Source organism: Schistocerca gregaria, chromosome X, assembly GCF_023897955.1.
Source record: "Schistocerca gregaria isolate iqSchGreg1 chromosome X, iqSchGreg1.2, whole genome shotgun sequence".
Lineage (NCBI taxonomy): Eukaryota > Metazoa > Arthropoda > Insecta > Orthoptera > Acrididae > Schistocerca > Schistocerca gregaria.
In genome coordinates this window covers 186,125,827-186,153,299 of record NC_064931.1, presented here as the reverse complement: position 1 = coordinate 186,153,299, position 27,473 = coordinate 186,125,827, and the positions used below count along the sequence as shown (strand labels likewise).

General features: G+C 41.1%; 1 protein-coding gene across 1 annotated transcript in view; it reads left to right on the top strand.

Annotated features, from left to right (window-relative positions):
* Positions 1–1,025: 1,025 nt before the first annotated feature.
* Positions 1,026–27,473, top strand: part of LOC126299070 (homeobox protein B-H1-like) — a 175,818-nt gene continuing 149,370 nt past the window's right edge. The window contains exon 1 of the mRNA XM_049990739.1: positions 1,026–1,470. Coding sequence (XP_049846696.1) covers positions 1,104–1,470 — 367 coding nt within the window. The 5' untranslated portion in view covers positions 1,026–1,103. The remainder of the gene's footprint in view (positions 1,471–27,473) is intronic.

Sequence of the window (27,473 nt, the reverse complement as noted above, 5' to 3'; positions counted from 1 at the left end):
TCTGCTTGCAGAAGCAGCTGTGGCTTGTTCACCCCGCGTGGTGGCGGCATGTGAGGGCAGGGGTTGAGGTCGGAGAGCTTTCGTCAAACTCAGCAGCGAGTCAGAAATCCATCGAAACACCTGGTTATTGTTACTGCTGGCGAAACATTTTTACAACTGGATTCGCCGTCAGCAAAACTAATGAAGTACCATTTGCCTAAAAAGAAGGAAAGTTAAAGTGAAAACCGATTTTAATGACATATGATGTAAGGTTTACTCAAGGCTTCACAAAGGTAAAGATGATTAGCTATAATGTTAACTGTGTTTTATGCGTCTCATAGTTTAGTGTTTCTCACTGAGTCGAAAATGATGTTAATGGCACACTTTAAAATTTTCAATTTTGTTCACTTTAAAGGAGTGCTCGAGAGGTGTGCGAAAGGCACCGGTCACCCTCAGGAATACGCTCCACTATATTCGTCGCAGAATTGTTCTGTTCCACTCCAGTCGAAAGTGATGCGCCCAGACGCTGGTGGCGAATCGCACAATAGCGGTGAACACAGCTTCGTGATATGATCGGACAAGGTTTCCAGAAACAGAGAAGATAGATGGAGGGCGTTCATCGTAGCACCGGCGAAACGTTTGGAAAACGTTTAAGCGACCACCGGCAGTAGAATCCGCGATCCTCAGACACGGGGGCCGTGAAGTGTCCGCGTTGTCACACGCGTCGCGGAGGGAGGACAGGCGGCACGTGGCAGTCGTTTAGCGGCTAGGGGAGAGGCTTATTAGCCGTGTGTCTAGGCGGCCTGTAAATCTGTTGTAGGCTTCCTTCCCTTCCTTCCGTCCGTCGACCTCGACGGAGACGCTATCGATCCCGCGGAGGAGATCGCGGGTGAAAGTCAGTGGCGGGGTCGGGCCGGCGGGCGGGAGGCGTGGCAGAGCGCGCTCCGCGATTGGCCGGAGGGCGGCCGGCGCTGAGTGGAGGGGGGTGGGGGCGGAGCAAGATGGCCGCTGGGCCGGGCCGCGGCGCGCGCCGGGCGGCGCGGCCCGCAGTCGCGCGCGGCCGCCCCTAGCCAGCGGACGTCACCGTCGTGGACGCCGTCGTGAGGCTGGCGACGCAGCGGGGCATGACCGTGGACGAGATGACGGTGAGCGACAAGCTGGCGCCCGCAGCCATGGTGAGCCAGCAGCAGCAGCAGGCGACGCGCTCCCGCTTCATGATCACCGACATCCTGTCGAGCCCGGGGTCCGGCGCCAGCGGCGGCGGAGGCGGGGTCGCGGGTTCGGGCCCCGTGCACGGCGCGAGCTCGGCGTCACCCTGCTCGTCGCCCGGCTCGGGATCTGAGGGCCCGCGCGACCTGTCGCTGCGCTGTCGCGCCGCCCACGCCGCCCACGGCGCGCCCCCCGCGCCGCCCGACGCCGACCTCAGCGACGGCCACGAGAGCGGCACCGACTCCGGCCTCGCCGCCGACTCGCACTCCGTTTGCTCCAATGGTTAGTACACGTGTGCACCGCATGCCCGCGCTGTGTCGACCGAAACACCCTTCTGAGGACACATACTGCACCGTTACACAGTCGTCTGTAGTGGAACATTACAGTTCTAGCAGAAATGGTAGCAAAATGACCATTGCTGTAATGTCTGGACTATATGACAGCCGAAATTTCATAACCTCTACTTCGTCAGCTGTTGTACAAATTACCCTGAGAATCCATCGCATTGTTTGCCAGTTTTACAACTGATCTTCGTACTGTCACTATCTTCCAGAAACTATCGCTAATCTTAGGGTATGCCTCCATTGTTAGAGTCCTTCCACGTAAGTTAGTTTTGTACACATTTTTAACGAGTTTGACTCTTGGTAAAAATAAATTGATGGGTAACCTGTCATCGACATTTGTTGTAACGCACTTTGAATTGTGTCTCACTAATTCCATGTGAAGTGCCGCACCAAAAATATATTATCCTTTGACAGCATCATTAGGAAGGCTGAAAGTGCGTTTAATAACAGTCAGGTCTAGAATGACTGCTTAGCGCAGGTGCTAATTGCTTCGGTGCTAATTACGATGTTCATATTTGTTCTAATCTCGGTACCAAAGTGCCACAATATACGTTTGTCTACAGCAGCTGTTTTTGTTGGCTAGTTTAGACACTGCCTTTCACTATGCAGTTACGTTAGACGATAGCTGAGAGTAATTTAAGTTTTACTGGCAGTGTAGCACTAGTTTCCGTTAACCGGGAGCAAAAATATCGTGCACGGTATTGTCTCGTCCGTCGGCGATACAAGTCATGAAGCCGGTAGATAAGCTTGTACAGTATCTAATCTGCTTAGCAGTAGCGGCATTCATCTCGAATGTGTTCTCACCTATGGCATCGAACGCCGTGGAAGTTACTGGGACAGTGCCCGCAGCGATAGAAATGATATGAGATACACAGTTGGCAGCGTCCTGTTGCCGCTCCTGCCGAGTTGTCAGGAAGACTAAGTCGCGCCCTGTTGGCTGCAACTGACGTTTTTACACGCAGCGATTACCGGGGAAACCAGTCGCGACGGCTGGTTGTTTGTCGCCGAGTAATAGCTCGTTAGAGTCCTCTGGCTTCGACAGCAAACTAAGCACCGCCGTCCTTTATTTCTTTATTAGTAAAGCCGAAGCCCGCGGTCCATTAAGACTGGCGCTCCGTACTGTGTTAGAGCGCGCCTCGACTTCTCACACCTCCGTGTGCCGCCCGCGACAAGGGAGAAGCTCAGATAAAAAGCTGACGGTCGCCTATAAAAATCAGCGCCGCTACGGCTAGCCCATTCCAGGGAGCTGACTGAACGGCTTGTTTAATCTGTGCGCTACGCTATCGCACCATTTTTCTAAGTAATTGTTCCGAATAGGAACAGCGTAATGCTTTTTCCTTCTCGCGTCCTTTGATCAGCATGTGTCCTTGGCAATCATCGCCATGGGAGCATTTCAATCGTTCCCTTCCCACATGAGGACTCTTGCCTTCCCAGTTTTTGTTCGTCCTTTCGCCACTATTGTATCAGTTGGCATAACGCAACTATAGCCGCTTCATTTAAGCATTAAATCGTATTCTAATAGTATATGTTTGTTGTTTTTACGATTACCGGCGTGTTTCGGAATTAAAATTCCATTCAGTCCAGTTCTAGCATAGTATCTACTTCAGTTTTTCATCCTCTTTCAGCTATTAAATAATTTTGTTTGCGTCAGTGATGAGCCTCCTGATTCACACTTCCACTTTTGTATTTTGAACTTTTTCACAACTGTGGTAGCAATCTTTTCAATATCAGTATTTGATATCGAGGAATCCATTTCTCACTCGCTTTTAGTTTTATTTTTCAGTATTTTTTGTCGTCATGGGACATGTTTTGAATATTTTTATTTTCCTTTCAGCGAGTGTGAATTTTGTTTCGTGGTTTATTACTGTTATGAATCCGTGCGAAACCGTAGTATGGCTGATTTACTATAAAATCCTTGTGAAAAATAAGCACCAAATTATGACACAATTGTAATTGAGGACGAAAACTAAAATTTTGTTCTAAAGCATGATTGGATGTGTTGTGTGGGTGGTGCACACGGGACCTGACGTGGTATATTAATTTCTCATGGTACCACGCGGTCATGCACATGTACGAGTCTATGCTGTCTGGAATGTTTCACAAATTTGGCGCATGTCTGTACCATGCTGTATCCTGTCATTCATTGCTACGTCATTTTATTATTGTTGTTGTGAATGTAATTACAAACTGTAATTGAAGTGTGAGCAACTGCAGAATGACAGTGTTGAATGACGTCATCTTATCAAATAGAACGTTACAAAACCATGTGTACAACTGTGCTAGAAGATTTCATTTAGACGCCAGTGTTTGAGAAGATGCAGTGTGATACGTTGGTACATCTGTCTCAAAATGGGGTCGCAACACTAACAAAACTGCCATTAGTTCAAGTGTTTATAGTAATCCTTTGCCTCGGAAGTTTCTCCTCGTCGGCTACTGAAAACGTTCGTAGTGTCACACACAGCGGGGGACGCCCAAAAATAATAAAAAACTTTCTGTACTGTATGTCTCAAAATTGGTAGCAAAACTGTTGATAATACGTTGCTCTAAATAGGTTATTATTATCCGTAAAGTAGACATCAGAGTGATTATTTCTGTGAACACCTTCTTAGTCCTTCATGTATAACAAAGCTCTTTCCAGATTATAGAAAGAGTTTATTTGTGTACGTGCAGCATTTTGTATACAGGCAGTAACATTTGCATGTCTTTACAAGGCAGGCGTTAGACGTTGACTCCTGTTTTAGGTAGCTGGAAGGATGAATTTAGTTGCTTGACCAAAAGTTAAAAAGCACTATGCTCGCAGCGCACGATTCAGTCAGACAGCTATTGTCATAACGATTTTACACTGAATTTGAGATAGCGCGTACTCTCCACGTAAAACAATTCAAACAACGCTTGTTGTGTGTATTTTAGCTAGATGTTATTGTTGACGAAAGTTGGCTCGCTGAATTTTTTCCCCCAGGCAAAAATCGCTTGGTCTGCAACATTAATTGTAGAATATTCGTAAAATGACAGTTTCAAATGAGTTTTCCGATATCTGCAGGTACATATCTGTAGCGCTAGTTTCTGGCGAGCAGTAAGGGATGTAAATAATGTTGTTCTGTAGCGTGGTGACTGACGCGCACTTAGCGTGCGTATGTCGTCAGTTTGTTCTCGTACTGCATTGTTTAATTTAAATAATGCTTATGTGCTTCACGTGTGCTTTCTGCACGCTTCACTTGTGCTTTAGTACACTAGTCTGGTTTTAATTGGCCATAAAGAAAATCCCTTCTTCCCGAGTATTAAATTTTATGCTCTATATGTCAAGGCATATGTGGTGAACTCCTGTTTTTGACAAATCACGATTCTCAGAGATATATACTACCGCCAGAATGTTGACCTTGAGCGTTTAATATTTGTACCGGTGGGCTGAAAGAGGCAATAACTACACGGTGATACATGTCGAGTCTTTTGGGGCAACATTATATTTTTAAGACCGTTTATGCATTCCCGATCAGTACCGTTATTCGTAAATGCCACACGTAAAGTACTGAAACTGTTTCTATCCACAACGAAAATTAAATCTGGATATTCTATTAGATTTGATATACTGTATAGTAATATCTCGGCCGCGCTTACAAGAAAAGGTAAAACTGTGATAAATTAGACATTTGTAGTACCTAAGATGTTATGCAAGACTGAAGTTATCCATCTCGGTAGCTGAGTGATTAGAGCAACGTATTGCTAACAGAAGGAGATCGTGTAAGATCCCCGCCGGGTCGGAGATTTCTTCCGCTCCGGAAGTGGGTGTTGTGTTGTCCTTACGTTCGTATCGTCATAATTGACAATACACTATTAAGTGGACTGTGTGGGCACGTCCCGAAAGCCAATAAATTCGCCGGCCGAAGTGACCGAGAAGTTCTAGGCACTACGGTTTCGAACCGCGCTACCCCCACGGTCGCAGGTTCGAATCCTGCCTCGGGCATGGATGTGTGTGATGTCCTTAGGTTAGTTAGGTTTAAGTAGTTCTAAATTCTAGGCGACTGATGACCTCAGCAGTTAAGTCCCATAGTGCTCAGTCATTTGAACCAATAAATTCAAATTAAAAAAAAAAAAAATACACACAGTTACATAGATTCATGGCCTGATCTCTGGCTAATCCTACAGCTTTTTTGTGGCAGTGGATGTGAGTTTTTCTTCTAGAAAATCAATATGTCTGTGTGAATTTGCAGAATCGTTCGGATTTCTGGTTGAACAGCAGAGCCTCTTCTACATGAACGGATGGATCAGTTCACAAAGTACGACAAGGCTAATAGAGCCTTCCGGTGTTCAAATCAGTGTTCGTGTAGATGAGTGATTAGCTTTTTAAGTTCTAAGAATACGACGTATTCATCTTCACACGACACTGAGTTACCAGTATTATGCTGACTGCCTTCTTCAGGGTACTATATATGTATATATAACACTTCGCCTGTGTACTCCGAACACTTCTGATTTGCTATTTCTGTTAGTCCAGAGCAAGATCTCCAAGTGCGTCGCTTTCAGGATAAGTTATATTGTAGTACTGTAGCAGCAGTTCTCCGGGAAAGGTCAAGAGATCGTGACCCGAAGACTACAATTTGACGCTAATGTAATGTGCATGTTTTATGCGCTATAAAAGTGCTCAGATTGCACGGCCGTGTGTGTGTGTGTGCCCGCGACGGCGTTTATCTCTCCGATCGGCCCTGACCCATTACCCGAAACCAACACAACACTTAAAACACTTTCGGCGTCCATCCGGTTAACCTGAACAGCTTTCAGTTTAACACGCAAGTCGTTAAGAAAATTCTGTTTCGGCCGCACGCGTGTTTCCTGACTATAAAGATCGTTTATATCAAAAACAAGCCCGGGTGCGACGAGGTAATCGTCGCAGCGATGGCGAAATTCCCTATCGATGAACAAAGAAAGTACACGGTGGCCAATCTGACAAGTTACCTTTCTATTAAACAGGTGCGGCGTAGCCTAGCGTGTCGTGCGAACGACGCAGGATTATCGTCGAGTGCGTTGGGCTGGGTGTGCGACCCGTTACCTTATAAGCAGCGTAACACACCTTCGCTTACAGGCCCTCAAGCAGCAGCCGTATGTTAGCCGCTTCCATTTAATTAAGACACAGAATTTGTAATTAACGGTTCTAGGAAGTTATATCCAGATGCGAATCGGATAACTCCAGCCACGGATCTCGTCAGGCAGTTTCGGAATAATATATTAATTACCGAGCTGCGCCCCTGCCTCGCACACTAGTTGAGGAGCGAGTGGTTGTTAATAAATTTTGCTTTACAGTTGAGTTAGCCTGCAGCGTGCTGGAGGAGGAGGAGCGAATTATACAAGGGAGAAGGTCGAGTAATTACCGCGGTCAGCGGCCACTAGCGCTCCTTAGTACAAAATGTCAGATCTGATTACGCCGTCGCCTAAACGCCGCCCGGAAACCATGGCGCTCAGTTTACCCATGAGGGGCGGTCGCTGCCGTAGCTCCTTACCATCGAATATTGTTCTGTAGGTTACTGAAAATTTCACTCGCGCATAGATTTATATAGAATGTTTAAGACCTTTAATGGGGGTTAGGTTGTTTGGGGAAGGAGACCAGACAGTGAGGTCATCGGTCTCATCGGATTAGGGAAGGAAGGCCGTGCCCTTTCAGGGGAACCATCCCGGCATTCGCCTGGAGGGATTGAAGGGAATCACTGAAAACCTAAATCAGGATGGCAGGACGCGGGATTGAACCGTCGTCCTCCCGAATGCGAGTCCAGTGTCCAACCACTGCGCCACCTCGCTCGGTAAGATCTTTAATGCTAGAAGAGTCATAGCGATGTTTTCAACGATCTTGCGCGATGGACGTATAATCAGAAGTATATAGAGCACTTCTAGCGTACTTTTCGTTGTTTCTCATTTATCGCATCTGGCGAATGCTGGGATGTTTTCATTAAAAATTACCAGTTACCTATGCTATCCTTAATTAGTTCGAGGTTACGCTCCGTCCCGATGACCTTATAGTCAACCGGGTATTAAATTTTAATCTGCCTTTCCTTTTTTAACATTACCTGTTCGTGTTTTCATTTCCATATTTTGTCTCTTAACGTTTTCCGCTTACGAATCTAGACGAAACCGTGGTGTGTGCGACAAATTGTGAACCTCTCGTCAGACAAGTATTTCGTTTCCAGTCCTCAAATAGCACTGAAATGTCAAACCGCTCAATTCACCCGGCTTTCATCGATAGACCTTTTTTAATCACTTCGTCATCGGCAGGACCTCGAATGCTTATCTGTCCTACATCTTTCTCAACAGATGTCTGAAATTTCCTTTCGCACCATGATTTCTTGTAATAACTCACACTTTCAACTCTGGAGACGGCAGAGGAAGTTTTCAACGGGTTCACGCACACAAATAGATAGTAAGAAAAAAAATTAGTAAATGTGGAACGTTGAAATTCATTCCGTATTTATGCGTTTGCATTCTGGTTCCGTTGAAAAGCACGCTGCAGATTTCCTCTCCTGTCCTTGTCCAAACCGAACTTGCGCTCCGTTCCTAGCGGTCTTGTAGCTGATGGTCGTTAAATCTTACCTTTCCTCCGCCTCTTCTTCATGTGTGCTGGTCATTTTTTACTCCAATAATTGTGGATATTTTTTATGTATCTTACAAACCGATCCGAAATCCGAGTACATCTACCAAAATGGTACACATGTGTTAGAATTGACTATCAGTTTCATAATACGATAGTAATAAATATTTCTTACAAATCATCATAAAGAACTGAATTATCAAATACCGTACATTTTGCAGCACCTGCACTTGCTTGAAGAAAATTTTTTACGGCATGCTGCTTCTTCGACACCATTTTTTGAACTTCTAAACGTTAGCAAGACGTTATCGGAAGGTTCAGGCACGGAAATACAATGCTAGAAAAACAGGAATCTTCCTAGTAGACCTAGAATATTCCTCGCCGTATAGTGGTAATGCTCAAGGAGAAATAAAAGCCTCATGGTATTTTCTTACGCTCAAGATATTTGTCGTTTCCTTTTTGCTACCGTATACTGATAGCATACCATTTTCTTTATCGTCGGGAAAACTAGTAATAATAACTAAAACAAGTTTACAGAAACTTTATCCTTTACTCTACATTTCGTTTGCGGTATATAGTGTGAAATGACAAAAAATATTTAGTGGAAGTATGTTAGCACTTTTTGATGATTGCGCGGTGTTAACCTACTCCCTATTTGGATAATTCATCTTTCTGGTTCAATTGATGTTTTAACGTTGCAAATGAAGTCTGTTTTGAAACTGACTCTATCAGTGCAGGTTAGAGGTATTTGACATTTTAACTAGCGTCCGATGGTTGTAGTTTTATATTGTCAGCCCTGCAGCGCCTCCAGTAACTCATATCATTTTCCCGATGGCTGCCTGCGGTTCTTCGTTTCCTCTATTAAAGTTTTTTTATGCTCCAATCTGCAAAATTATTTTTTTCCTGTCTGTAATCTTCTAACAATACACTCTCTCTGTATTTTCTGAATGAGTACTGTCGCCTCAAAATAACCATTCGAGAGGTTTTTTCAGATAGTATGTTTGCTAATTTCTGGTTTTGTTTTTGTTCATCAGTACATGTGATGTAATGAACAGTTTGATTTTTGTTTATTATGCTGCCAGATTTTTCTAATATAAGGTAATCAGTCTCTCCATTTGCTGTAATTTACCAAACGTGGATTCCGTTATCAGTGACCTTCGATGTTGCATGGCATTGGATGGAATGACAATGCTAATCTAAATTCCTCCTTGGAAAAATGTCCTCCAACTTACCAAGAAGTTATATACGAACCTCTGTTCAGCTTGCCACCTAACACCCTCCTCTTTGAGTGTTTATCATGCACAGCATTATCAACATCTAAGTGAAGTATCCTCGTCTCTGTTTTAACCTATAGTCCGATGATCCGCTTGGTACTACGCTAGTTAACCCCAAAAGTCACGGCACTTGATTCAATATGTTATCTCTTTTTCCAGTGACATTCTTCATTCTGCCTGACGTCTCTTTATTGTCTGTTTCTTTCAACTGACATTTTTAAAATTTCCTGGGATTCTAAGTTTTTTAACGTTCGCAGGTTCCTTCCTTGTGTTATATGTCTCTAACTCTAAATGTAACACATTCATTCAGTCTCAGTTTCAGTAAATTTAAAGTTTTCTGGCATTACATTAGATCAATATTTGGTACAGATACCACTGGACAAGAAAGTGCAGAGAATGTACTCGTATTTTCGATGAGCGTCATTTAAATCCCCATCCTATTTTGATTTTCCGTCATTCCCTTAAATCACTTTAGGTGAATTTCGGGATACTTCCTAAAACAAAACGACTGTCAAAACTCCCTGTTATTCTATTACAACTAAGTTATTTCTCCTTGTTTAATGCCTTTAATGTGGAACTGATCGTTAAAAGGTACCTTTAGCGAAGATATATCCTTTGACTGAGATTGTATGTGGTTTATGGATACCTTGCTTCGGCAATATAGCGTGATTTTTTTTTTTTACTTTGCTATCTTCTATGGAGATCACATTATTAGAAACCTACCGCCGTTCAGGTAAGGGGACGGTATATTCGTACTTTGCCGTAACATTTTTATATCATATGCGGCAGCCTATCCAACGGCTTTTAGTGTTATTTACTTGGTTTAAACACTGGTTTTTTCCCTTCGTATAAAGGTAATTCGAATCGATAAGAGGCGCAATTCGAGGTATTTGCGTTCCTCCATTGCTGTGTGAGGACGTAATTGAGTCGACATGAATTACGAGTAGTTCGCCTTCCATTCTTTCCGTTATTAGAAAGCGTAATTACGCGACGCAGTACGGGAGGCGTTCTGAACGCGGTGTCGCAGTGGAAGCTTCGATCCTCGTGAGAAGCGGGCCGGCCGTAATAGTGAGTGCCATGATTGGGAATATTGACACAGGAATCATGGCCGGCCTCCAGTCAATACACGCATTTATTATTCAAAAGCCAAACAGAGCGATGTGTCGGCTCTATAAACGTATTGCGCTTATATCGTACCTCGGGCAAAACTGTGTGAATAACGTGTTTGCTAGCAACGTTACAAAGAGCAGTAATTGAATCAAACGTGCGCGATGAAATATTTAAACGGCAGGCTCGCACTATGTGACGTTTGCTAAATAGCTTCCAAAATGCTCTCGGAGCGACAAATGACGCTTAATCGAGCTGATAAATTTCATATTACATGAAACGAGCGATAAATTAAACAATATCCGTGCTAAAGGCGGCACACAAAAGGTGTCGTCGTGCGTACTACAGAAATATTGTATCAAATTTGGGCTAATTATTTTTTAAATTATTACTCGCACGAATACCGAATAATTTTTGCGGTCGGATGGACAGCTAAACGTTACCGTCCGGTTCCAAACGTTTATCACCCTTTCCGTGTCACACCTACGACCATATCACGATGTGTTAAATTTCCATTCGCTGTTAAATTGGACCAAACGATTAAAGTTGACACCGCTGCATGTGAAACGCCTGAGAGGATACAAAGCAAAATATTGTATCTCGTGGGGGTTCGGACTGAAAAACGGAGAGTTAATTCAGAATGTGTTTTATGTAACAAGAGGCCGCATGAAAGTGAGGAAGACGTTGCAGATAGTGAAATCGCTATTTGTTTAAAACATTCGCAACCAACGACTAATGTTTACAACAATTAACTCCTCACGCTTCCCTGTATCTTTATATTGTAGACAGAGTACCTAAAAACTCTGTTCAGAAAGTGAGCAGTTTGAATTTAGCTATGTCTGAAAAAAGTGAAGTACAAGCTGTTTGATTCACAGATTTTGTTATTAGTATTACGTTTTTCAATGGTGAATATTTCGGGCATTGTGCTCATTGTCAGTGTTCTAGTTTAAAAAAAAATAGTTGTCACATTTTGGTGTGTCACCTAAGGTAAATTATAATAATGCTTGAAAGGCATAGTACACACTGAGTCAATACAAGAAATTTTTTTGTTATTTTTCCGTTATCTGCCCGTGGTGATGGCGTGTGAATTCTTTTTTCATTCATTTCGTCAATGGAAATTACGGCAGTTACAGCTGAAGAATTTTTATGTTTCCGAATGCGGAAACAACATTCCTGAAACAAAACGAAAACCAATAAAGGACATGTAATCGGAAACGCTAATTTCTTTGAGCTACGCCTTATTGTTATGAAAGCTGTAAAGCGGAACGTGACTGGTTTAAAGTATTGGGACCATTCAGTACCATACATCTAAAATTTGGTGCTGACAGTTTCTCGCTTTCACCGTTGTCATGGATAAGAAATAAACGGTGGAACTGAGATAAAATATATTCTCCACACCGAGTACAGGCCACAAACAATACTAATGTCAGACCTTTAGCCTCCAATGAGCTATATTTGTCTTATACGTAATTTTCGATATGCAATCAGGAAAAAAGGTTACGCAGCCAACTGCGGGGCTGTGTGGAGGGTATGGTTTTCCATGCTGAGAATTTCTCGTACACACTGACTACAGATTTCTCATCCAGCTCGCAGTTTTACAAGACGTGTCGTGCTTTGACCCCAAAGCCGGAATATTGGCAGGTGACGTGCTGTCAAAGAGACGGATCACCGGCTCGCGAAGCGGGGCTGACAGACTTGCCTCCACCTACCATCAGCCTGTTACGTCACGGCCATCTTCTGACCGACATTTCCCCATCTTCCCTGAGAAGCGCCATTGTCTTCTGAAAAACCAGACACACGTGTTTGGCAGCAGTAGATGTCTAGTCATTTCTTTTTTGGGTACAGATTTATCTCTGATACATGTTACTATACAGATAGCACAGGACGTCTGAGCGTTTTATGCAATTAATTACCATTGATTGTCGTAGCCATTCTTAAAGAACCGAACAAAATATTTAGAAGCAAAATAGCTGTTTGATACAAAATACGCTTTCGAAAAGCCGTTACTGTGCCTTCGCAATCATGATGGCCTTAGATAAAAACTGAATGCTGTTTCAAGAAAAAATAAATTACGGTGAGCGCTTTTAAAAGGTGTTAAAATGAGCCCAAGGCAACAAAAGCACTCGAAGATTACCGCTGTATTATGTCCATCGATCATTTGTAACTTACTTATCTCAATATATTTACAAACATACACCGTGTTTACCCACGTTTTCTGTACGTCAGATTATTATTCTAACAGTTTTATGTCGTTGCGTAATGGGATATCCGTCTACTTCCTTTTCGTTTCGTTACCCACTCCATGGAATAGTAAAACTTGTTCCGCAATCGTTCTCGAATTCATTTTTCGAATTTAATACATACCCATTTTACTTCACTGCATTATACTATACACTTCTGCACTCTAGGGAACAACGGTCAGAATGGATTCTAGCTTTCATGACTCATTACCTTATTAAAGTTTTTGTTCCCCCGTTTGCGGTTTCGTGACAAGAACGATTTCATAACCTTTTTGGAACTTATTGTGTGTGAAAGGTTGAAAAGTGCCTGCTTTTATGTACACTTCCTACAGTGTACACAAAAATATAATCATATTGGCCTATTTGCTTTGAACATTGTCTTCCGGAATGACAGAGTAGAGCACGCGACGGAACACAGGAAGCGGACACGGCCGTTTATTGCGTAATTACTGCGACGTCGACCCGACTTAATCACCGTAAAGGACTTTCAACAACTGCGCCAGGTGAGCGCCACATCAGCCAAGTAATGCCCAGTAATATTTAAACTACTTTTACATTCATCCGATTTTTGGCAGCGAAATTCTGAGGTTTTTGGAAGCAAGCATTTTAACCAGTATATGGCTGATGGAGTCAATAAGGACTCGAGCAGAGTGGAGAACGAATGTCTTCTGAGGCAGCATTATGATCTGTCAGTCTCTTGCCTCTTACGTGGTCGGTGTGGATTACAAATTTGTATATCGTCTACTTTTTTTATCGTCGTCACTAACCAGTAGCCTGTGATTTTCTGGTCTTAGAAATCATATTTGTGTTGAAACGGAGAAACATTGCATCTACTTTAGCATTCGCAACTTGTACCGATTTTTCTTAACTAAACGGTTAAGGGATCGTGATTTGGAGTTCTTCTACATGAATAAAACGTTGTTGTATAAATTAGATTCAGATTTTCAACTATCTCCTCATCTTGAAAACAGTGGAAGTAGAGACAGTCTTTCACGTCGAGGAGAGGTTAACGTCAACAAACATCGATAGAATGGAGACTAATTAACTCGAGGGATTTGTCTCAGGAATTATTTAAATTTAGTTTTTCGAGTTTTAGCGCACTTTGTTCATTATAGGCAGTCCACCATGTACTGGCTCATCGTAGCACGTCCTTCTGCGTTAATCTGCAAGAGGGAATTATCTACCGATAGCTAATGGTAAAACCATTTTAGTGATTGTAAAAGTTCTCGTTATTCCGTAGGGATACGGAAAGAATCGTACCTTACGATTACATAAACATGATATCTCCCAGTTTAAAAACGTTTTAGTTACTGAGAATTGTTTCACAAAGTTTCATTCCATCAAAGAAGGGAGGTAGACGAAGTTACGCATCCACACAACCACGAGTCGTGCAAGATGCTTCAAAGAGGATGCCTACCAAAACTTCAGAAAGTCTTTTGCTGGTCACAGAATTCCTGGCACCGTCTTGAACTTACGAGTCAGATACCATACGGGGCTCAGAATTCAAGTTTTTACTGATATTCTGTAGAGAAAACCATCTTATGGTTGTCCTTAACGCAACAGTGCAAAGCCAGCTAGTTGTTACGAGCACATTTGCTTTTGGATTACCTGTAAATCTTGGCCTAAGAATGAGGAACATGTTCCTGGACTGGCCTGAGGTGTTGCCGAGTCTATAGGAAAGAAGCAGACCCTAATCTCGACTAGAAACTGAAAGTTAATTCATCAGTAATTCGATAAATGTGCAAACAGTTTTTCTCAACTGCTTGAAACTAGCTTTAAAACTAGGCATACCGCTGCAACCCTTATCGGCGCATGTACGTATGTATATAAGCACTTTACGCGCTCCTTATCGCAGCGGCTATTCGACCGCTATCGTGCCGATATCAAAACCCTCATTAGGCCACTGCGAGCGACAAATGGGGTTTTTCACCCGGCGAGCCCCCCGGCGGCAGCGACAAGCACAGAGCTCTAAGCCCTCCACTACAGCAGCGCCGGCGCTTGTTAAGCGCGTCTCGTTTGCTGAAATGAATCGGGACTCAACAGTAGTTGAGTAGGCGCAAGAAAACGGAGCGGCGCAGCGTATGTCACTCGCGTCTCTGTTTCCATATTTCTTCACCTACGTAATACAACAGGCCACTATGAATTTCTTACTAGACGGTATTTCATAGTAATACTTGGGACATTTTTAAATTTCTCGTCCTGACAAAGATACGCTGGATTTAAAAGATTAATTTGTTTTTTACTAGCAAAATAATCAGATATTAAATCAATAAATGTAGTCGAAAACTTTCCAGCCTTTTAAAAATTGCAGTAAATGAAGGTTTCCCTAAGTAAAATAAGTGTCCGAGTCTACATTTAAATCTACATGACTACTCTGCACACTTTAGTGTTTGGCAGCGGATTTGTGGAACCATTTTTAGACTTCTTCGTAATCTTTCCACTCTCGAACAGCACTTGGGGAAAAAATGACGGCGAACTCTGGTTTATATTATTTTATTACGATAGTCATTTCTCGCTAAGTAGTTAGGAGTCAACAAAATGTTTTGGCATTCATTGGATAAAGCTGATGATTGAAATTTCGTGAAAAGTTCTCCCCGCAAGGAAAAACAAGTTTGTTTTAATGATTATCGCCTCAATTCGATTATTGTTTTCGTGACAACTTTTCCTCCATCCCGCAATAATACAAAACGGGCTTCCCTTTTTTAAACTTTTGCGATTTCTTCCGGAAGTCCCATCTGGTAAGGCTCCCATGCTGCGCAGCAATACTCTACAATCAAATGGAGTATTTGGTTCGCCTTTCCCACAGAATTTTCCATGTGCTGATTCCAATTTAAGTTGTTCGTAACTTTACGCCTAGGTAAATAGTTCAATCGACAACCTCTAAATCTGTACGCTTCATCAGAAATCGAAATATAAAGGATTTTCCACTCTTTTGATTTGAACCTACGTCCACCCAGCCATTTATTCAAATCTCAGAACAGAAAGCAGCAGGAAGACGTTCGGAACGTTATACAGTTTTGCAATAACGACCAATGCGTGTGTGAAGGTGCATTATTGTGGAGGAAGGAAACATTTTTCTTTTGTGAGACGAATTTCAGAATAAATTGCATCTTTCAGTTTCTTCAGTCCAGAAGCGAAATACTCCAAATACTCCCCGCCCACGAAGGGGGAGGGGGGCTTGTTCCCCACATCACTAGAATCTCAGAAAACGATATCCATTACTTTTCATGTAGACGGAACTGTTTCTGATTTATTTGGTGATCTCCCCTCTTGTCATTCGCTCTTATCACTACATCGTGTCTTCAGTGTATAATGATGAATCCGTGTTTCATCTGTCGTTATGAAACGTTACACGAACTCAGCGCTATTGTGTTTAAACAAGTCCGAACACTCTTGAGCAAAGCGTACGTTAATATAGCAAAAAATTCTGTAAAAATGTGGTACGGCATCACACCTTTGCAATGTTGTCCAGCTCTCGTACCATGAGTCACCAGTCATTAGGTACGACTCTGTGAAATTATACGAACACAATCTTGTTAATCGCACGGAATAAGTAATTCTTACTACTTATCATCACTGGATGCACAACCCTCCTCAATTCAGAAGGATATTTTAATAATAAATGCAACTCTCCTTTTATATTCCTTGTGCTTTAACTTATTAACACAATGTACTTCATCATAGTTCATAATTCAGTTTGACTCTATCTTCATTGATGTCTTGACACTCAGTTGTTATGACTGTCACAAGCAAGTAACAAAAAATCATTGAAACATCACTGTGTGCCACTGAAAGAGTTGTATTTTGCAAAGATCCTTATATGTTAGTCACCTGCGTAGCATCTCTATTCTCGGACGAGAATTTTCACAGCATCCTTCGTATTACTAAGTTCACGTGCTGCTCCATTCACAAGTATAAAAGTGACTGAGTATCGGTGCAGTTACTTTCTTGTGGTCTCTACGCGAATTGCGAGGAGTCTCAAGAAACGTGCTCACTCCTATGTTTCATAAGATATTAAGGAACTGAAACGAAGAATTCTGCAGTTTTTGATGTATGAATGTAACATTTTTATTGACTCAGATACTGAAATAATTTTTTGAACAAATGCTTTATTGTCTTCACGTCATTCCATATTCCAAGAAATGAGGGACGAAAATCTTTTCGAAGTGAAGTCCTCAAAAAAATATAAACAGGAAATATACTAATCGTGAGAGCATGTACACTGCAGATTGATGCTCATCATGTGATGTTTTCATGGGCATGTAAATGTAACTGTGTTATTTCAGGCGATTTCTAGCTCAAATTCAACACAATTTTCAGGCATTTTGCATTGAGATTCCATGCGATTTTTACCGTGTATTACATCACTGTATGCTTTTTCACGTTCTATCGAATGCGATTTAACAAAATACATCGTCTCATTAAAAAAATCATTTCCTCGATATCTTGGTTGGTAAAAACGTTAAGAGAATTATAAACACCTTAACGTAACCTTCCAGTACTGTTAGTTCCTGGAAACGTTATTTCTATATTTTGAATCATTTACGAAGCAACTGAAGTTTGTTCTTTACATCGAACACACAGTGTAAACACGTCCTGCCGAATGTAATAATTATTCAGTTTACTATTTCTCTATTTTCCACATTCCTTTTGCGAGAACAACTTTGACATTTCTTACAATTGCTCCCATTTATGCTCACAATTCAGCTCTTTATTATTTCTATACTAACTAATTGCATTGCTTACAACCCTTTCAAAGAATACGCTGAATACTTTCCCGACTCTCCGTTCATACTACCTTTTTGAGGAAACCATAACTCAAAAATTGTTCGTACGAGAATCCTGTAGTTGTTTCCTCTTCTAGATGCAATAAACCTTCTGCAGAATTGTCTAAGTAAATCGATTTCTTCAAGTCGCTTTCATATAACAGATTGACGTGTTTCCTCCACTTGGTATTGCTTTGTGATGTTGGTTCTACATCTTTAATCAGTGTCAACGTCGAGAGGCTTACCACCTAAACTAAAATTGAGTGCTAGTTGATTATTTTCCTCCTTAAGTGAATTATTTTACGCATATCCACGTTTAGTGAGATTGGTCATTCTGTACGCCAAGTGTAAATATTACATCGATGTTATTCTGAATTATCCTACAGTAAATTAGATATGTCGCTCTCCTATAAACAATAATATAGTAAGCGAATAATCTCAAGGTTACCCCTGCGTGTTGTCAATGGTTTTTACGTACTGGGAACATTCCTATTACGCTTCCCGGCTGTGTTCTTGACGTACCCTAGCCTCCGATGCAGTCTCAATGCTTTAAGACTGTTATTTAAGAGCTTCCTAGCGCTATTAAGGGATAAAAAACAGGTGTAAATAATTGTCTACATGGTTTTAAGTACGCTTTGCTTCGTCTTATTACTTCTAATTCGAAAACGCGGCGGGATGGAAGGATGCTCTGCGATAATATCATTTTTTCGTAATATTTCTCTGTGGTATAAGGGCAAAAACTGTGAATACAAATGTGTATTATATGTGCGTTGTGTTCCAGCAAAATATTTTCTTTGCTTTCATAAGTAGCTGTGAGATGTACAGTGACTCGTGTCAGCCACAACAAATAAAAGAAAACGAAGAATTAGAAATGTGTGATCTGACATCTTCAGTAGTTACTTTTCTTTATACTTCATCTCCTAACTAGCTGCCAGCAGTTTTCAGCATGCTCAGTAGCGCTAAAATTCTCGCCTTCTAGAGATCATCCGTTTACAATAACCAAATTCTGAATCTGTGATTCGTGATGAATTTTTCGTGTAGATAACTCTGAGATCGCTGTCGTTAATCACTATATCTCCGATGACGTTGTTACTAACGGTATGTAAAATCCTGAGAAGCATATATTACTCGCTACTGAGCGTTTAATGTGATTCTCCAGTGTCGTCGCCTTTACTAATGCAGTCCGCCGAATACCTCAAAAATCTTTCTACACGGTTGAGTCGGAATTTTGTGAACCACTGGCTCTCCAGAGCATAATTACATACCTGCATTCAAAGTGACACCGCAGCGTATAGCTTCTGAGATGCTTGCATACACCGACACAATGATTTGATTTCACCGTTACTGGGCGTTAAAAATTGTTTGGTAAGGCAGGAGTGTCTTTCTTAGTTAGAACAGTCGTAGACACAAAAGATGTAATCAAATTAACAACGCATACTCTTTCCAAACACATCTTCCTGCTAAAAGCAAAAAAAAAAAAATTTGTTTCTTGGTAGATATGCAAATAACAAATACAGAAATGTATCCACATTATTTGTTACTTTTGTCAGCCCCAATAAAAGTGCTCCTTGCCTGGTGTGATGCACTAACTGTTATAAACTTCTTTGTTTCAGAAGCGCTACTACATAAGCTGGTCAGTAACGAAGGCAGAGGTTTTCGTGTAGCTTTAACGGACATCAGTAGAGTGGCATAAACCCTGACTTAAATTCTTCTGTACCTTGTCCTGTGATCTACCTTTTCAAGAGAAGTTTCCTCAATCATCTTGTCTTACACACCAATAAGAATTTTCATTACAAATGAGTCTCTGTGTTGACTCAAACGAATGACGATATCTCTTATCAGAAATAGGACATGCCGCTTCCAGTGATTAAATAACACAAAGGCAAAGAAATTCTTGATTTTTCAACTACTTACCGTTGAATAAATTTTAAAGAAAGGTAGCTAGAGGTAAAACACAAGGTAAATGTCTGAGTTTGAAAGCATCCCGTCACAGAACGCAGATTTCTGTTTCACAATAAGGTTACGAAAACGAATCGTAGTACTATTATCGGTGAAGATATAACTTACTAAACTAACCGTCACTTAGAGAGTTCACGAAATATTTTGCTCAGAACAGAGGGCTTAAAAGTTGTCTACCTCTGGTAGTCTGGCTGAAAAATTTTGTATGGCTGTTTAAGTAAAATTAATGCGTTGATCCTCATTACCTGAATAAAACGTTTACAGCCAATTAATGCTACGAGCATTCCAATAAACTGTGCTGCATAAGTGAGAAAACGCAATTTCTTTCATAGTTGCTATAAAATTAACAGTAACATAACTGCAAATTGCAGAAGCGTTTCAACTGTGTCGAAAAAATTTGATTAGGTGGACTATATTTTATTGCCTGGTTAGATTTCGTAAAAAATATTTCAGCATAGCTTTCTGTTCCGAAAACTTTAACTTGTGCAAAAATGTCATTCTTGGAGGCACATGGAAGATAAGTGTCAACATTGTTAAAATATAGCGATGAGGAGATAATGTGGCAGGCGAAAACGTGTCGGAAAAGTGGTGTGCTCTTACATTGATTTATCAACGGGAAATTCAGTTGTTAGGTTGTAATGAGAAAATGTAGACGCGCGTGGCTCTGGTAGTAGCTCGCATGGCAGTCACGCGACATAGTTTATTTCCACTTTTTTCTTTTTTTTTTATTCTCTCGACAGTCCGTAGTGTTGGGACATTAAAGACAATGCTAATAGCAGCACTCACTCTGAAATGTGATCGTACGCTTTTGAATGACGTGACGCGGTACGCGAGGGTGTCCCCGATAACTCAGACTCGTGCAATTTCTGGACAATAAAACAAAAAGCAGCTCGCCGGAAACAGCGGTGGCGATTGTCACGTAACGCCGACTGTTTAGACCGGGTGGCAGCGCGTCGCACGCTCAAATCAGGCGCCACTGTTTGCGTTGTTCGCGTCGATAGCGGTGCATTATTAACGGCTCTTCTAGATTTAGTAGCTCAAGGCTCTGCGTTACGCCGCGTATCAACGCCACGAATTACATATCACGACCGCGCCTGCGACGCCGCCGTGTCCAATGGGTGACCGCCGCGTCCCGTTTCTTCACTTCATTTCTGCTTCCCTCGGAGACAGAAATAAGAACATTATCAATCACGAGACACGTGAAGGGTAAGCAGTATGAGTCCTAAAGTCCGTTTTTTTTTAATGTTTTGGAAACGAAACATTTCTTATTTATTCGCTGTTTACATGAACTATTTTAAAAATGTTGCCACAAAGGTCAACAGGACGTTAGCGCCACTGCCGTATGCAGGGTAAAATCTTCACACAATCTGATCTGTATCAAACAAGTTCGGAGCTCGAGTTTTCGATTATTTGATTATTTTCTACACTGTCATCATTAGGAGACAAAAAATGGTTCAAATGGCTCTGAGCACTATGGGACTTAAAATCTCAGGTCATCAGTCCCCTAGAACTTAGAACTACTTAAACCTAACTAACCTAAGAACATCACACACATCCATGCCCGAGGCAGGATTCGAACCTGCGACCGTAGCGGTCGTGAGGTTCCAGACTGGGAGACCAATGTTGACTGCCATGAACGAGGTGGTCCCAACCGCCCTTGCGAACATGGTGTAGGGAATAACTCGCGTTCTGAATCCGATTTACCTCAGATTACCCACCGGGAGATTCTACGTTCTCTGGGGAAAAAATTGTATTACTATGGCAACCTGTTATCAAATACGATCGGACTTTATACTGTCTTCATGTTCCTCAGAATGTTCTTTTGATTGTCTCTTCTCCTCTAATAATCCCATCCTCGAATCTTTTGGTCAACACATTGCAGAGTATAGTACACTATGACTGATTAATATATATTTTACACTTCAGTGTAGCAGTTTTCATCTGCAGTATTGTATGAATTTTTGGAGGCAGATAAGGTCTGGATTTTCTGTGGCTGACTAATATAGCATTTCACAAGGTCACTGCTTGGTTAGTGCAATGCACGAGGCTTTGTATTTCACTTCTTGGTTTAGTCTGCTTATTTAGTAACATGTGTAACAGTATAGCTGCAGCTGTGTTATATAGTAATGGTGATATTGCAATACCATCTTCTCCTCGCTGTGTCTTCCTTTAATATTTAGGATTCAACGCAGCGCATCTAACTGACGGTCCAGCAATAAGTTAAAGATATTAAATTATTTATCTTTGTCTATTTATACCCTACGTGGAGTTTGAATTGGTGACCTATCACTTTCAGTTGCAACGTAGCAATCTCCATGTGCGATTAATCGCTTGAAAACAGACTGTAAGCAATAAAGCAGCTAGAAATTATGATTTTTCTTTTCACTTGTCGCTGAATCTAAAAGTCCGCCATATTTCTAATTTTTGGTGGTACTGGACGTGTCGTAGATGTTTCACTTTAGATCAAAGAGCCAGAACTCGCTCATATCGTTTGAGAATTATCAAATTTTCAATCTTCTCAAACAGAAGTATTTGTTTACTCTCGCTGTTGTTTCTATTTATTTTTTCTGTATCTATCCTGGTCAGAGTGTGTCCTTCAAGACATTGTGCTGGACCACACATTGTACATTTTACAACGTAAACATGTATACTTTGACACAACAATAGACGAAGTATGTTATCAATTCGTAGTACAATAACTGTAATGGAAAACTGAAACTGTCGAGAGGGAATGGTAATTTTGGAAAAAAAAGGAAATTGAGAAAAAGCTGTAGGAGGCAGTGAGTTAAAACGTGTGCATTTGGCAACAGTTATAAAATACTAAAGCTATACCGTACTGAGATAAGCCGTTAGCTTATTTCAACAGACGGGAAAATGTAGAATTTCTTCTTTGTCGCAACGCAGGCTACTCCATAGCCGAGTGTTTGCACCACAGTCTTGCCGTAAACACTAGCATGTAAGATGGAGATGAAGGTAGTTTAGAATATAACGAACAATATATTACATGCTGATGGCATTTATGAACGCATGGAATACGTAAATCGGAGTTGACGGGAATCTGGCAGGGATCCGCAAGTGTGCATCGTAAACTAGAAGCCATGTCTAGAATAAATACGCCGGGCCTCATTGACAATGTTCGAACGCTCCCAAGAGTGTGAATAGCACGAATTTCATATTGGCTGCTGAAATTTGAGCCCTGTTTAAGCTTTGAGAATTTCGTGGCTGAAAAATGGAGGGAGCTTCAGAAAATGGTTAGGGTGACGTTATTTAACATTTTTGGGCAGCAAGGAGGATATTTTGTATAGGACTTTAGGTATACGAACGGGGCCTACAAAAAGTAGAGTGCCTCAAAATGTGCTTGGAATCGGCGGCCGAGTCAAAAGAAACTGTCATGTATATTTGAATATCTGTGATAACAGAAATTACACAGTCTACTAATGTTTATGTATGATAATATGACAAGGTGGTGAACGAAGTGAATTATGAACTGTATGTTGACTAGAAAGCTTACTTCATTTCTTTCTTAAAATTTGTGCAACCTAGCTGAGCTTAGTCATGACGAGTACAAGTTTTGTTCTGCGAAATATAAAGGAGAAACATTCGTTATTGTTGTATTCAGGTTATTAGACATTTCAGTTACGATATCATTAATAAAGCTATCCCATTTCATAACAACGAGGAAATAATCTGTTCGATTTAACTTTAAGAAAGCCTCTGGATATCGATTGGAAGCAATGACTAAAATTACTTTTTGTTATGCTTATCCAGGAAGTGGAGTAGTTTTTTCATAAAGCAGAATTTAAATAAGTGAGAAAGCTTATTGAATGAGTTCCAACCTCACTGATCAATACTGTCGGACTCGCGAAACGTTGGAGCATGTCTGCCTCAAACGTCTATCAGTCACCCCCTCTTTACGGTGTTGCAGTCCCAGACTTTAGTCTGGCACGAGCGCTAATTTCTCAACTGACTTCGCTCGTGTTCCAAATGCACTTACCGGCCGTAGTATTTTACCTCCTTTCTGGCCGGCCGCGGTGGTCTCGCGGTTCTAGGCGCTCACTCCGGAACCGCGCGACTGCTACGGTCGCAGGTTCGAATCCTGCCTCGGGCATGGATGTGTGTGATGTCCTTAGGTTAGTTAGGTTTAATTAGTTCTAAGTTCTAGGCGACTGATGACCACAGATGTTAAGTCGCATAGTGCTCAGAGTCATTTGAACCATTTGAACCTCCTTTCTGTTACCCATAGTTCCAATGAAAATAGAATTGATTTTCAACAATATCAAGGCAGCTTATCGAGTATTCGGTTTTATCTGTTCTTTGACACACCGATGGCGTTGTTGCAATGGTGAGATAATGGTCTATCTCTAATGTTCACATCCCAGTTCTCCCATCCAGATTATATTTTCTATGGTTGTCCTAATCGCTTATGGCAAATGCTGTGCTGAGTCACCTGAAATGGAACACGGATAAATTCATTCCTCATCCTTCTACAATTCGAGCTTGCACTCCGTCGTTAGTAACGTAGTCACACACAAGACGTTAACCCCTAATCTTCCTTCTTTCCTTTTGTAAACTCAGAATACACGTTCTGTGTTTCTGACTTTAGGGAGCTAATGGTAAAACGATAAACGGAGAGTCTATGTTAGACGCCTTATTGAAACTAACGATACATTGTTGATGTTGAAAATTTGAGTCTCGTCCGTCCATTGGCTTGTATGTGTTTGAACATTGTTCAACACTGGACTGCCTTAAAATGAAGCAGCTTTTAAAATTATGTACACGTACCTTGAACAAACATCTACGTAATAAGTTGCTTCTTTATGATCCCATCTGATACAGAACCACAACATCCAATTTCAGTTGTGGCTAGAATTTTATTTTACAAAAGCGCTTTTATACGGAATTCCCTTTGTAAAGCTCTGAGGGTTTATGACATACTTTGTTCTAACGAACGGAACTCTTGCTTGGTGTCCACATACATCGTTGGCCACAACATTCCTTAAGCCTTTGATCCTCAGAACATTCGAACTTCTATAGTAAGCCGATGAAAACTAGACACATCGAATGCCTTATTATGGTTATTAACATTGCAGACTACATACGCTCTCGAGTAAAAGGGGAGTCCCTTTTCTCACGTATTTCACGGAAACGAGTAGCCGATTGCTTTGGCTGGAGAATTAGAGGGGATTAACTTTCTGGCAAATCATATTTTTAAATATTCACGTGACCGTTGTTAGAGTCTAAAGAAAGGAATTTACCGATATTTTGAGCTTATGTGTATCTGCTGTATGCGGAAATACTGTGCGTAATTTACATATGTAATGGTTCAAGCCTACATAGAAAATATCGCGGTTAACATGATGCAGTTATTTCTATTAGTAATAATATGACGAAATGCATGTAGCGCAACGAAACTGCATTGAGAATTTCAAACTAAAACATTAAAATTCCTACACGCGGAATCAAATGCAAAAACAGCCCTGTCTGTGGATAACGCTGATGCAATATAGCTCTTATCAATAAAGCGAGATAGTATTCGAGAAAGAATATGACGGTCGCAGTACGCAGTATAGGAGAGTATCAACCAAAATATCATTCTTCGTAATAATTATCTGCTAACAGAATAATCGCATTGTTTTCTTCCATATCAATGTTTTTTCAGGTTTTGATAGAGCACGTCTAACTTCTCAATTCTATGAAACCAGCTCTTTAACGCCCGGAAAAAGCGACCAGATTACAAACTAAATTAATCTGTGAGTTCCCCCTCGCGAATGTTAACGCCGAAAGTTGTTCGATAACTTACTGAAGGATTGTGGTGAATCATAAAATCGAGATATTATCAGTTACAAAATCTATGGTTGCTGCCGGTAGATAAATAAGGTACCATTGAACGTAAAAAGACGACATTGGCTGCCACTGATTCCTTTTCGTTAAGGTCAAGAAATATTTCATCTCACAAATTTTTAGCGCGAATCCACATGAGTGATTCTCACTCCTGAGCCAAATCTGAAACTGGCGCATGGTATCAGATAAAGCTATTAGCTATACGTTAGATTCGAACTGTGTAATAATTCAATGGTAGAAGCCGACCTTGAGGAAGTACAGTTTGAATTCTGGATAAATGTACGACCACCCTATGCAATGCAGATACAACAACTTACCTTAGAAGATCAGTTAAACAGAGGGAAACCTAAGTTTAGAGTTTTTGTTAGCTTAGAGAAAGTTTTGATAATTTTGACTGGAATATAATCTTCAAAATTCTGAAGTATCATAGTTAAATTATAGGGAGCGGAAGGTTATACAAGGTGGTCAAAAGAGTCTGAAAAGCTTGTAAGAGCGTTGCAAAGTGGGTTGCTCTAAGAAATAGCTATTAATAAAAAATTAGATAAGTTGCACCGTATCCGAGTTAATTAGCATTGACGTTAGCCAATCAGGCCGTTGCGCGGGCAGATTCAAGCTGGCCGCCAGAGACGGTGTCGCTAAACGTGTACTTCTATTGGTCTCCTAGAATCGAATAAGAGAGCGATACAAATATTGGACAAGGGACGGTAGTAAGGATCTAACCCGAGCCAAAGGCTGAACAGTCTCGTGCGCTATCTTCTACTTTATGACAACAACTTACGCTACTTGTGTCTCGAGGGCTGCCTGAATTTGCCCACTCAGCGGCCTCATTTGCTAGCTTCGATGCTAACTAAGTCGGAAAGGGCACAACGTTTCGGATTTACCTCGTACTTATTTACCATCACAACCTAACCTGCGACACCTTCACAATCTATCAAACTTTCACTGGTCACTCTATATAAAATCTTGTACAGAAACGGGATGCAGTTACAATAGTCAAAGGTCATGAAAGGGAAGCATTAATTGAAAAGGGAGTAAAACTGGATTGTAATCTATTCCCGATGTTATTCGATCTGTACATCGAGCAAGCAGTAAAGGGAACCCAAGAATAGTGTGGAGAAGGAATTACAGTTCGGAGAGAAGAGATAAAAACCTTCATGTTTGCTCATGATATTGTTATTCTGTAGACGGCAAAGGACTTGGAAGATCAGTTGAACGGAATGGAAAGTGTCTAGAAAAGATGGTAGAAGATGACCATGAGTAAAAGTAAAATAGGGGTAACAGAATGTAAGAGGAATTAAATTAGGCAGTGATGAGAGAATTCGATTCGGAAATGAGAAACTTAAAGTAGAAGACGAGTTTTGCTATTTGGGCAGCAAAATACGAGTAAGTGTTGAAAACCGACGTACAGAGAGTGTATTTAATGCAGACTAGCTGTAGAAAGGAAGAAGTTTCTGAAAAAGAGGAACTTGGTAACATCGAATATAAATTAGTGTTAGGAAGTCTTTTCTAAAAGCAGTTGTCTGGAGTGTGTCGTACGGACGTGAAACGTGACGATAAGTAGTGCAGATAATAAAGGAATACAAGATTTTGATATGCGGTGCCTCAGAAAAGTGACGAAGATTAGGTGGGTACGTCACATAACTAACAAGGAGGTACTGAATCGAATTGGGAAGAAAATAAATTTATTGGATAGGGTGACTAAATGAAGGGATCTGTTGACAGGACGTATTCTGAGACATGTACGAATTGAGAGTTTGGTGAGGGAGATAAGTGTGTGGGTAAAAATTTTAGAGTGCGACTAAGGTTTGAATACAGCAGGCAGGTTCTAATAGGTTTAAGTTCAGTAATTATGTAGAGATGAAGTAGTTTGCATAGAATAGATTGGCGTGGAGAGCAGTATTTCGAATAATGAACTTCAACTAGCTACCGGATCGGCAGTTTTTTTTTTCTTTTCAGCAACAAATATGTATCGGTATGTATTCTTCGTCTATGCTATTTCAGTATTTGTTAATGCATATATTACTTAAATCTAAGAAAAAAATTTAGAAAATACACGGATGTGTAGAAGTTTAATCTTAACACCAACCTCCCTGCTTGTCACAAGAAGCCGTACAAGCAAAAACGAGACTATTCTTTAGTCAGTTAATTTCCGTATTCTTTGCCCTTACTGGCTGACTAATTTG